Source organism: Styela clava, chromosome 3 (assembly GCF_964204865.1).
Source record: "Styela clava chromosome 3, kaStyClav1.hap1.2, whole genome shotgun sequence".
In the NCBI taxonomy this organism is placed as follows: Eukaryota; Metazoa; Chordata; class Ascidiacea; order Stolidobranchia; family Styelidae; genus Styela; species Styela clava.
This window is the reverse complement of record NC_135252.1, coordinates 8,363,664-8,376,812: the sequence shown is the minus strand read 5'-3', so window position 1 is coordinate 8,376,812 and position 13,149 is coordinate 8,363,664. Positions and strand designations below refer to the sequence as shown.

Below are 13,149 nucleotides of genomic sequence, written 5' to 3'. Positions count from 1 at the left end.
GCTAAAACGTATACGTGGAAAAAGAGATTTTCCAAAAAATGATGAGGATTTTCTCGCTACATTTGTTGAGCTTGGCTGGGATGTTTTCCCATCTTTGTGCATTGCATAATATTGTTTAATACTCACAATTGACTACTCAATTGCTAGTTGCGAACGATCTTTTTCAAAGTTTAAACAGATAAAAACATATTTGAGGTCTTCGATGTCGACTTAGCGCCTGTCAGTTTATCTTTGATTAGCATCGAAAAGAAATTCTTGACGTTCACATTTACGCATGTTAGAAGAGATTGGTAGGGGTAAAATGCTGTGTGGAATACGTTTTTTTTGCTTATGGACCGGGTTAACTTTTGAAAGTGTTTGATCTTTAGTCATTGATTTATTTTTGTTTTTTACAATTCGTTTCGTGTAGAATCTTGCAATCTTGTTAATCATGGCAACGTGTTCATTGATAATCTTGCCTTCTTTGTTTATTCTATCTTCTGTGTAAGTTAATTGATGAATATCTTTACTTATTATTCTTTTGTGAGTGAATGAGATGGCTTCGTTTAGATTAGAAGACCTTAATTAGCAACGAAGATACCTCCAGTTTCAAAGGATACGAAGAAGGAGAAATGGATTTTGAAGATGATGCTCCACATCAATTTTCCCAAAAGGAGTTAAATGATCTCGTTCGCGACCTCGGATTGCCAAACTGTTAGCTTCCAGATTAAAGGAAAAAATCTTCTTTCTGACAGTACTTACTTACATCAGCTTCTTCTGCAACAGGCATAAAGAATACCTCCATTTTTTCTCGGAAGAGAAGGATTTGGTTTACTGTGCCGATCCGATATTGTGCAGCTTTTGCTCAAGCTTAGAGTGCCACATCACGGTGGGAGAAACCGGTGCATTGCAAAGAAAGGAGCGTCATCAATAACCCTCTGGTTGAATACTCTTCCCTCCACTGCTCATTATGCTCGGCTTGGTCAAGCAGTTTACTAAGGCTCTCGACACGACACGTTATGGTGACTGCTTCACTTACATGTGCCAGGCTTTAAACTATGAATTAGCGCATGACACTTATGTGTAACATAACTATGGCTCTAATATGATTGGTCAGTAAGAGTTAATATTCTTTCTCTATACGTCTTTTCGTGGACGTATGTCAATAAGACAATTTTTGCGTCATTTTCAAGCATGATATATACTTGTCCGAGCGTTTGTGACCCCGTTTTCGCGTCACTTTTCTTTAGCATATTTAAAATTCTACGAATTTTATATCTGTAAGTGTTTGAAAGCTAAGAAATATACAATGAATCTGTTATTACTTAAAGAAAGTAATTTAAGCGAGTTCACAATCGTTTTCGGTGCGTAAACAAGCTTGTCATCACTTCGCCCCAAACGGCCACTCTTATCTCGTTTGAAAGATGACGTAATTCGCTTTTTCTGGAGTATTAGATGTCGAGTCCATCTGTATGGTGGCCCATCGTTGTCACGCGTAAAATTGAAAATAAAAAATAAAATAAAAAACCAAAAATAAAAAAAATAGTTGTGAAAAAACATAAAAATAATTGAAAAAAAAAATGATAAAAAAAATTAAAATTAAAAAAAAAAAAATTGAAAATAAAAACGAAAAAAAACGGAAAAAAAAATGAAAAAAAAAAAAAAATTAAATAAAAATTGAATAAAAAGAAAATAAAAAGGTTGACATCGTTGTCACGCGTTTTTATTTTTAGAAAAATTTGCTTCTGCTTGGGACCAACGTTGTCAGGCATAATCCTACGCGCACAAATGTGTTCCCTGGGTTTCCAACTCACTACTGATTTTCTTGAGCAATATTCAATATGAAAATGTTATATAAATTCTCCATGCTACAAGTTCAACAAGAAGTAATATATTTATAATAATGATAAGAGAATATAGAATTGAATACGAAAATTCGGAAAATTTGTTTTTACGTGTAGAAGGTAATTTAATTGGAGAATGCTGCTTAACTACTTAGTTATCTGAACACTCGCGATGCAGGTACCGTACCGTCTTACCAAATACCGGTAGTCGGTTATAGTCGCTTTGCGTCTGACCGTACCGGTAGCCATGCAATCACTCATGAAAGAATGGGAGATACGGATAGTCTCGTAGAATATAGACTACTGAAACACTCTCTGCGCCTGCCCCATAACGTACCGATCCAGACAAATCGCCCGTGCTCAACCATTTATTTCAATCCATACCTCGATCCTAGTAGAATCAATGACATTTAACAACATGATGCGCAACTCCGGCATTTTTGTCCGAAGATCGTATTCGATAGCACGCTCCAATGCACATACTTGACGAGACGAAAACGAGCGGATGTGTGCTGCTTTCAAGGCGTAGCACGAATGGTGTTCGTGCCTGCTTTGACAGTTGTTGTCGATTTTAATGATATTTTGGAAAGTTAAGGTAAAAGGAAATCGAAAAAAGGTAAGGTTAATACTATTGTTGTATATCACACCCGGGCATCGCACTGTTAAGTACATGTGGGAAAGCCAGCCTTTGTCAAATACTACGAAGTTATTAATTCAGTACGGTACGTAGTTGCTCATTTGCCGAAATTACATATTTACTTACCCCTTATGGTTTCAAATAGTTCATGCACCTCAAGTTAGATTTTTTTAATCAGTGAGGATATATACTCATTGTTGATTGCTGCTCATTGTAACATACTATTGCGCATTCACTTTTATTTGCGTATTGAATCAAAGTGTTAACAAGTTCACCTAACATTTCACTCATACCGGTCTATATTGTATAGTCTGATCTCTCAAGTATTTGGAGCCACGAATGCTTGTAATTTTCTGACTAAACCCTTTTCTTAGTTGATTTATATACCAAATTCAGTGAAATATTTTTTACATAAAACATGAGATATTGGATTTATTAGCTTTTCCATTCTAAATCATATAGAATGCTTTATTAATTCTTAACAAAAATTAATAAATCTCCTCTCTTTCTTCATATGTGAAAGTTGTGGACAAACCTGTCTAAGCATTGTGAGACTCCTGCAGCACAAGAGGCAATAGCAGAAATAGTAAGTATATCAATCAAGAAATTAAGCCGACATAAAGCAAAACTTTCAACTATTCGTCTAATCTCAATTTCCTATTGTTTATTCACAGGACAACTATAGCAGAAGGAGTACTCTGCAATAGATAAACAACCTATGAATGCATGCAAAGACATTTGACCCTCCGGTAGAGTTGTGTATGGCCTCCACATCCTGCAGGGCTTGAGAAAAATAACTAAAAATTCCAAAGCGTAAAATTGCATACTCGGTCTTATTTGTAAAAAGGCACAAAACACGCCAGACATACTTAAAACAGCTTTGGAAAATGAGGATTACGGGTAACTCACTGCACCTGTGTTATATTTGGTTCATCAACTTTTGGTAGTACTATAGAAGAAATTCCGGAAGGGGTATAATCATCATTCATGATAAAATACTATCATATATTTTTTGGACAACTTCAATCTAGACCAGGGATCTCAAACTCGCGGCCCCAGAGAACTTCCAGTGCGGCCCTCGAACGCTTAACAATAATTATAATAGTATTTTGGAAGTTTTTTTTTATCTAAATGTAACAGATTTTTCAAACCTTTTAAAGTGAAATTGATTATTCACACAGAAAACAATTTACTGAAAGTAGTTTTGGAATATTAATTTTTTTTTTCCACAATTTGACCCAATTAAGAATACACATCAAGCTTGCAAAAGAATAATTGAATAAAACACTTGAGTAATTAAATTAAACGCAAAGTACATGAAGAAGGTGGCATTTTCGAAGAAAATGAGAGTTGTAACAAACTGCTTTTCACAAAATTCTGAAGCACATTGTTTAATTTGTCATATTTCCATCAATACAATGAAAAAACACAATAAGCTCAGCAGTCAATATGACAAATTCGAAAACCAACTTCGAACAGAAAATTTCCAGGTGTTTGTATATTAATATAATTATACAACGACTTACTAAAATCAATATCAATAATAATTCAAGCAATCCTATGCCACGCAATGTGGTGCGAAATGTCTTGTCGAAAAAATCTGTCATTTGTTCTTTTACTGATCTATACATGAAATGATAAAAGTAACTTTTTTGCATTACTGGAATTAATAAGACATTCACAAAGATCCAGATTAACCCATGATCATGTGGCCTCGTTAGTTAGAGTTGGTACTATAAAATCATTTCAGCCTGGCCTTAGTATGCTGGTGACACATAAAAGATGCCAAACGTCAGGACAAATGTAATTAAAAAAACAATGAGTTTATACTGTAGTATTTTTGTCAATTTTAGGTCCATATATTTAGATTAAGTGTATGTAATATTCTTTCCTTATCTAAAGCTTGTTTGAAAATAATTTTGATGGTTGTACATAGAATTTTATGATTTTTTGTAAAAAATACAGTAACTTGCAATAATAGTGGAATGCAAATATTAATATGTAATTGCATTTGAAATTGAAGAAAATAATAAAACTTAATCCAACTGTTTAGTTGCATCACAATATATGTCACAAACTGAAATTATCTTTCAAGTATACATTATAAAAAACTGTTTGCGGCCCTTTTTACAATTTTCAAAATGCAATGCGGCTCTCGAAAACCCATGAGTTTGACACCACTGATCTAGATGATTAAAGCATTGCTTTGGAAAATAATATCACTTCAAATAAATTGAAAAAAAAACTCGCTATATTGAATACAAAATCGTTGCTATCATAAAGGTAAACCAATTCAGCCACTCGGAATATATTGGCTTTCACAAAGCAATGGGGGCAAAATTGAGAGTTCATGAGCTATGAACTTTTGTTCTTTTCTTTGTCTTGAACTTTTCCTACTCCACAGCCCCTATTATTTTTTTTTAATTTTAATTACCATGTGATGGTCATATATATCTTTAACTTTTATTTCCTGTCATGGTGTATTATCTCAATGTGTCAAACTTTTAATTAGTGTGCATATTTTGCTTCCAGATGACATAAATGTATTGTCTTGTTTATTACCTCAGCTTGGAGTACTGACAAGAAAAAGGTGCTAGTAAATTACGTAAAATATTTTTTAACTCTTTGTTATGATCAGAATTCACAATTAATAGAAATTATAAACAGCCAACAATCAATGAGAATTATATGCGAAATCCCTCAGAATAAATTTGTCTTCTAAAATCGGAGGAAGGCAAAACATATAGGTAGTTCCCATTCACACAAGTCTTTCAAGAGGACTTGCTCGAGCCAAACTAAATGAGCATCGTCAGGTGATCGGTAAGGCTGAAAGTTGAATTCAGCCCTGCAACCTCCTGCATCGAAGATAATATTAATTAGTGAGCTATGAGCTAAATTTAGGCACAAACCTATCTACGGGGCATTATGTACCAGAAATGTTACCTACGATTAACTGAATATGTAATATGTCTAATAAATTCACCTACTAAAGCAAGTTCGATAGGTGCAAACTTTGTGTTATGGAATTGTACCACAGCACCGTAAAAAGAAGTAAAAACAGTTTTGCTGTTTTGTATGACACCCCCTTTAAATGAAATTTCAATGTTTAAGCGCAAACATTAAAATTACTAACTTTAAACTTTGTCATTATCAGCAAAATGTTCCACACGAATCTTTACGCTATCGCGTTCGTAATCTTCTCTGATAAAAAAACGTCTATGATGTCCAGAATTACTCTTCACAGCTTGTCTGTGATTCCAGCTTTCCAAGTGAGCAAATCTTCTTAAATATAAGGATTATTTTCTTTCGTTACAGGCGCAAATAGGAAGGTACTACACGTAAAGAAAACGCCGAGTAGCAAAAGCGAGCGGAAAACGGTCACGAAAGGCGACGAGAAATATGTGCATTGGAGCGTATCATGAAATACAATCTTTCGCCTGTAGCCTTATGGAGTGACGTCAGAGTTGCATAGTGAGTCGAGGTATGGATTGAAATAAATGGTTGAGCACGGGCGATTTATCATTTGTCTGGATCGGTACGTTACGGCTGTACGGTATGGGGCAGGCGCAGAGAGTGTTTCAGTAGTCTATATTCTACGAGACTATCCGTATCTCCCATTCTTTCATGAGTGATTGCATGGGTACCGGTACGGTCAGACGGTACCGTACCGGCATCGCACGAGTGTCCGGACAACTGAGCAGTTAAGCAGCATTTTCCAATTAAATTACCTTCTACACGTAAAAACAAATTTTCGTATTCAATTCTATATTCTCTTATCATTATTATAAATATATTGCTTGTGGTTGAACTTGTAGCATGGAGAATTCATAGAACATTTTCATGTTGAATTTATTGAATATTGCTCATGAAAATCAGTAGTGAGTTAGAAACCCAGGAAACACATTCGTGCGTGTAGGATTAAGCCTGACAACGTTGGTCCCAAGCAGCATCAAATTTTCTAAAAATAAAAACGCGTGACAACGATGGGCCACGAGGCGGACCATCGTTGTCAACCTTTTTATTTTCTTTTTATCCAATTTTTTTTTTTTAATTATTTTTTTTTTTCATTTATTTTTTTTCAATTATTTTTATGTTTTTTTTATTTTCGCTTTTTCATTTTATTTTTTCATTTTTTTTTTTTAATTTTACGCGTGACAACGATGGGCCACCATACATCTGGCTTGTATTTATCACTCCGATTTGAAATACAAACTTTTTTTTACATTTTCCATTACTTTTCTTTATCAATGAGCATCATTCAGTTTTTATTAATCGATGTTTCCATCTCATAATCAATATATATTGTTGGACAAATAATTTTTTTTCTTTTTTTAGTATGTGTGCTGACAAAATGACGTCATAAATCATAATGACACATAAATGTAATCAATTTTGTCAATCGGGATGATTTTTTGAAACGCACAAACTTGACCTGATGGAGAGAAACGGATGTTATTTTCGGATTCAGCAGTGCCAAAATACCCCAAATCAGTTGCAAAAATCTAAACAACATTCGAAAAGTAAAAAATTGTTGGCCAGTGTAATCTGTTTATCCCCCGAAATATTTTTGAAGTTAGGTATACGTATAAGGCATCCTTACCAGAAACTCGCTCCGGGCAGCAGAAAAGTTTGGCACGTCCCTGATTATGTTTCTCGTTGATGCAAACTTTATTGAAATATATAAGCCTCACGGTCTTAATTTCTACCATGAAACTTTATTTTTAACCCATTCATTAAAAGGGATGGCGATCATTTTTTTATTATATGCTGTTGCTGATGTTTTTCTCCAAACTGGTATGAAAAACTCATATTACTAATCAACTACTGGACCAATTGCTTTGAAAGTTCCGGTGGTTAAAGATTGTATTTTTCGCTAGAAAGTTATTACTTCTATTTATTTCAAAACTTTCCGTGGGATTTATGTGATTCGAAATTTTGTTTGATAACCTCTTCAAAATTAATATAAATATTATGTAGTGGTTCTGCGACATCTCTCGTGCGCGAATGTCGGAAGTTTTTTGACGGTACCATGTGAGGTACTTCATGGAAGATAAGTTAGACTACTGCTTCGCTTAGGCGTTCGTGTTCATAAGTTTGAACACAGCTCTCTTGTTTATTTATTATGCAGATGTTGCTAAATTTTGACGCAAATAAACATACATACATTAACTGTTCATTCACATGAATACGACCCTGCGTTAAAATGTAGTCTGGTTTTATCGATTCGACTTTTACATTAGGATTTACATATTTATCCCGGAGAGAAGTAAGCCGATAAGACGACTTAATCATATGGCGAACCACGGCCTCTCGTCCGGTTACCAGTCCAGTCGGGTAATGGGATTAGTTAGCCGGTTATTTGTTTTCGGAAGCAAGGACTTGATGGTGGAGGAAGCAGCCGTAACCGACCAGCGGTTACGTGAACCACATGATCATCCCCGCATGGGAATCGAACCTGCGATCCCACGAAGGGTAATCAGGGATGCGGTGGCGAGCGTATTCCTAACGCTTAGCACGATGCGCCACACCGCCGAGCCACTTTGATTAATATTGAAAGCTACGTCATGGATCCCAGGAATCTTTTGTGGTCTGCCGAAGGAACAAAAAATCGAGAGCAAAAAATTGCAAAACACCAAATAACAGCTCGAACATTAAACTGCCAATTAGACTTTAATTAATACACTTTAGATTGAAAAAAAGGTTTGGCAAGTGGAATATAATTATTATGAAAAAAAATTAATGAAAACAAACTTCAAGTTATCACTTTACTTGATACCAAACACACGTATGGCGATGGGTCAGTACAATAATTTAGCGCTATTTTTACTGACTCAAATTGAAATGTAAATCTCAATCAGACTTCTGTGATAGAATAAATTTTGTGACAAGTAATATTCATACATGTTAGTGAGTACTTGCTTCTGCAGCGTCGCGGTTTCAGGAATAAGTATGCTCGCTAAGTCTGTACACCTTAAGAAGATTTCCTTGTCTGCCAGGGTACACATTATGTTCAATAGTCCGGTGCTGCAAATAAATAACTTTACAAGCCGGCAGAAAAGCACGGATTGATCAGATACAACAGAGCAGCGAAAGTACGCCCGACCTCACCTCAAACAGCAGCCAGACTAGAAAGGGGTGGTGCAATACTAAAACAGGGTCACGGGAACAGAGTGCTCGTAGTCGACCAAGTATAGTAATCTACTTCAGCGGAAAATACATTTTTCGAAACCATAGCTGTGTCTCCACATACTAACGTATCCTAAGATACTATAAAGAAGTAAAATAATATAAAAGGAATAAATTCGGTCCCGTCACACTTTTGTTTCTTGGCGGCACAGTGCAAAGAGAATTGGGAATTAAATGTAACGTGCTTCATATTTTCGCCTTTTGGATTGTTTATTTTTTATGTCTCAGCATTATTAAACATGGATATATCAATTATGATTTTACCTTCACGAGAAGTCTTTAGAGCCACGAGTCATCTTTAAATACATGATGACAGTCACGGAGTCATGTTAGTAGGGAGCAGTTATGACTATGCACTGATAATTTTTGGCCGCTGAAGGCCCGTTGATGCACCCATTGTTTACCGTGAAAGCTTCTTCTTCTACATATACTTTTACGTGCAAAAAAAAACAAACTTAAAACATAATTTTTATATCCCTGTGGTGGCTTTATTGTCTATGTACCCATGTACACCCCTAATGTCGCATCCTTGAGTTTTCAGAATGGAGATATTCATATTATATTTATCTCGGGGGAGAGATGTACAACGGCCGTATATGGGACTGGTGTGCTGTTGCAGATGCATTGGAAGAAGCCCTGAACCCGCGAGAAGTCCAACAATTTTCTCTCATATTATACCTATACCCCAGGCCAGGGGAATGCGAACCCTTGCAGTGCAATCAAAGGTGTGGTAACGAGCATTTTCCCAAATATACACCTTGCACGGACATTTGCATCCATCCAACTTTTCGATGAGATTAAAATAAACACATCATATCCTAAATTTGGGACCGGGGCAAAGTTTGACAGAAATCTGACACCGAGTCTGCTGTAACTACAATAAATGAATTCCACAATCGGCATATCACGATCAGAGAAAGTTTTTAGCTACCATAAAAGACCTAGTGAAAGATAAAAAAATTTTTGTTTTTGCTGGCAACACCTTTTCAGGATACCTGCGGTTGAGCAAACACTTGAGATTTCAAGGCGGCACAATTATCACAAATTAGGATGTATCCGGAAAGATACCAAAATCGCTAGCAAAGTGTTTAGGATAATAACTTAATGTACGGTACATCTTCTAAACTAGTGTAGTCTTGCTGAATCACTCAAAGATCACTGGGCAGTCATTTATGAATCATCATCATATAAAAGCCCTTGCCTTTTGCAAGGGGTTGAGGTCGGAAATTGCGGTATAGTACAATTATACAAATTTAGCATTAAATTTATATGAAATAATTTATTTTTCGACGAAAACAAAAAACCCTCATAACATGAATAAATCAAAGATATCCAAACTGACAAACAAGTGTTAATTAAATAACCTGGACAAAATGAAACAATCCAGCAAGATAAAAAAGTAGACATCAACAACTAGTTAACGTGCTAAAGCAATCAATCAAAGTATATATATAGAGAGTATGGTTGCCTGTTGACTCCAAACCCTTGTTTCATTTTTATCTTAAAAGTCAGGGTGATGCAACTAACATATAGACCTCAATAAAATTTAATTTGAGGTCACTTTTCTGGCAACTTGTTTTTCTTTGATTGAAGCAAAACATAATTTCCAAATTGGTTTCTGGTCTCAAAAATATAAGGAATATAAAAAGCTCTAAATATTTTATTATGCGACTGTGAAACATCAAGAAAAGCTACAGATTTCAGAAGTTTCCAATTTTTGGAATGCAGTGCATAATTTGGTTCATTAATTGAGTATTTTGAAATTGACAAATCAACAAGAAAGTGACAAGACTCGCTGTCAACATATCTAGAAGTTTCCTCCAGATTTGCATCATTCATATCAGTCGGAATATGCCTTGAACCCTCCGGAGGCAAGCCAACAAAGTGACTGGGCAGTTGAGCTCGAAAATCGGATTGGATAAATTCCATACTAAAATTAGCAGGCAGAAAAAAGCTTGATGGATAACGATACCACTCCTTCCCAACACAGACGCGCATATTTGGATGCTCATAATTTCGATTTTCAGAAACCATCATTAAACTCGGATATACTTCCAAAGGTGCATGATAAGCTTGGAATAATGCTATTGATCGCGAGAGCGATAATATGATGTAAATTCCTAGTGTTGACAGGGACATCCATCTAGAATCTAGATAGTCATGCAGTTTAAATACGCAATATAATTTTTGAACAGTAGCTACTGCAATTGATGCGGACAGACAAATCAAAGGATAAATTGGGAAAAGAAATCTTTCTTCTTTATGTGGCTGACTGAAAAAAATCATGACCCAAATATACATTGGGGTCAAAAACAATAGAAAAATAATATATGCCGGCTTGTACCCCTTGATTTTCAACATGATCAACAGTTCAGAAATAAAAACAATGCCACCACTTAATATGGCTAATATGAAAGCCAAATTAAAATTGAGAAACCCATTTAGTAAATAGTATGACAATGGCTGTACCCCATAAATATCTGGTCCATGTTGTGTAAATACATTATAATGAACAATATTCAAAGAAGCTATAACAGGTTTTCCATAATAATAAGAATCTATTGCCATACAAGGTAGCAGCATAGTCACTAAAGCAACAAAGCACCATTTTGCGAACTGAAAATAACTACGCCTTCGCAGAAGAATATCTATCGCAAGTGGAATTCCTAATGCAGCTGAGAAAGGCCAACCTATTATAGCACCAGCTGCCACAGATAGAACAGCAAAGTGTAACTGCCCCTGCATCCATGAACCAAATGTTAGAAATGTCATATACATACAAAAACTGCTCGGCAAAAATGCAACAGCAGATATAAACATACCAGAACCAAAGGTAAGAAATACCAAGAGCATGCGAGCAACATTACCCCCAAACATTAATGCAACACCTTTGTAAAAATGTACCTCTGATAAAGAGCAAAACAGTGCTAGCATAGCCCGAATAAAATAAAACACAAGCAACTTGTTTGAATTGAACAAGTTCAAGTGGGCCCAAGTCAGAATAGAATGCAGTCTAATATAAGACCATGATCGTATTGCATAAGCTGGTGAATATTCCCAAGTTTGAAAACCGTTTCCGTACATAAGGTAATGCAAAGGTTCCCAATAGTTGAAAGTCTCATCACAGTCAGATATATTACTCAAAAGAGCGGAGGCAAGATTTGCAGACATGAAAAACTTGAATGCAGTACTTGCTTCTGGTAGCCAAATTTCTGTCGTCCGGCGCGCTTTTCTATATGGATTCTTGTCAGCACTTGGTGGATTACTTTCATCTTCTTGAGGAGCAGTTTTTACATAAATATTTGGTTTGACCTTCATGATTTCAATGAGTTGTAATCTTTCTAATATTCTCTCTATTGTTAAAAGTAACAGAACACCATTATGAAATTAGCAATGCATTGACGGGCCAGTTAATATGGATTATGGACATGTAACTGAAAGTGCCAACCATAAAAATATAGAAAAAATTAAATCTAAAACATATTCGAAAATAGGAGCGGGGTTCAATATATGAATTTCTGCAGGCAACTCTGTGGTCATTTCATATCTTTTGTGGATTAATGGGCCAAAGTGTCCTTGCTGGATAATTTTGATCCAGTTTGATAAAGTTGTTTAAAGATGATTAATATCAAGCTGGCAAATGAACAGGGAACTCAAAATATAATTCTGTATTTTCAAATTAGTAAAGGTACCCACTCAGAAATTTAAAAAACGTTATCATTACAAAAAAAGCACAAAAGATATTTCCAACTCATCGATGTGCAGTAGAAATGTACTCACTTTACATTATACTAGCAATAAATTTAAAAAAATGTTCAGTGCACCAAGCACAGATGACTTTCCGTTTGTTTACCAAACTTTCACACAATATCACAGGTAAAGCTGGTCTTATTACTTACTGAATAGAGCGCAAAACAGCGCAGAAGAGAGGGAAAGAGCGCGAAACAGCGCAGAAGAGATGGAAACATTTTTCTTTCAATATTTATTAGCGTCCATAAAAATTTTAAACAATTTGATGGAAAACAGCATACAGTAGTAGGGAATGATGACGAATTTTTATCAGTAACATCTTTAAATAACTCAACATGACGTAATATGAGCACACCCAAAGTGACTATAGTGACACTTTGAGCACACCTATCAAAAAAATTTTGTAAAGTATGTGCACCAAGATGCGCACAGCCTGAACACAGTATGTGTACCAGATTAGGGTGCGTCATGAAGTAAATTTTTCCTTATCTTCTGCGATGTTTCGGGCTCTATTCAGTAAGTAGTAAGACCCGCAAATTGAATACCTATGGGGGTAAAATTTTGCTGCCTTAACCAAGACAGATCGGCTTTAATGGCAGGACTGCCCCTGATGGTGACAAATATTGGGTAAGTTGGAACATTTTTCTTATGGATACAGTTTTGAAGGATTTGGGGTTAGATTTCATGATTTGTAAATCCTGCCATGGATTTGCGGGAGCTTCAGTCGCCTCAAAATACTTAAAACGCGGTTGG

At 35.6% G+C, this 13,149-nt stretch overlaps 1 protein-coding gene across 1 annotated transcript; it reads right to left on the bottom strand.

Annotated features, from left to right (window-relative positions):
* Positions 1 to 9,910: 9,910 nt before the first annotated feature.
* LOC120342689 (alpha-1,2-mannosyltransferase ALG9-like) lies at positions 9,911 to 12,433 on the bottom strand. The gene has a single exon (XM_039411631.2). The coding sequence runs from the start codon at positions 11,962 to 11,964 to the stop codon at positions 10,204 to 10,206; it is 1,761 nt and encodes a 586-aa protein (XP_039267565.1). The 5' UTR covers positions 11,965 to 12,433; the 3' UTR covers positions 9,911 to 10,203.
* Between the last annotated feature and the right edge of the window lie 716 nt (positions 12,434 to 13,149).

Coding starts and splice junctions, on each gene's coding strand:
- LOC120342689 (XM_039411631.2), bottom strand. CDS start 11,964: ATGAAGGTCAAACCAAATATTTATGTAAAAACTGCTCCTCAAGAAGAT.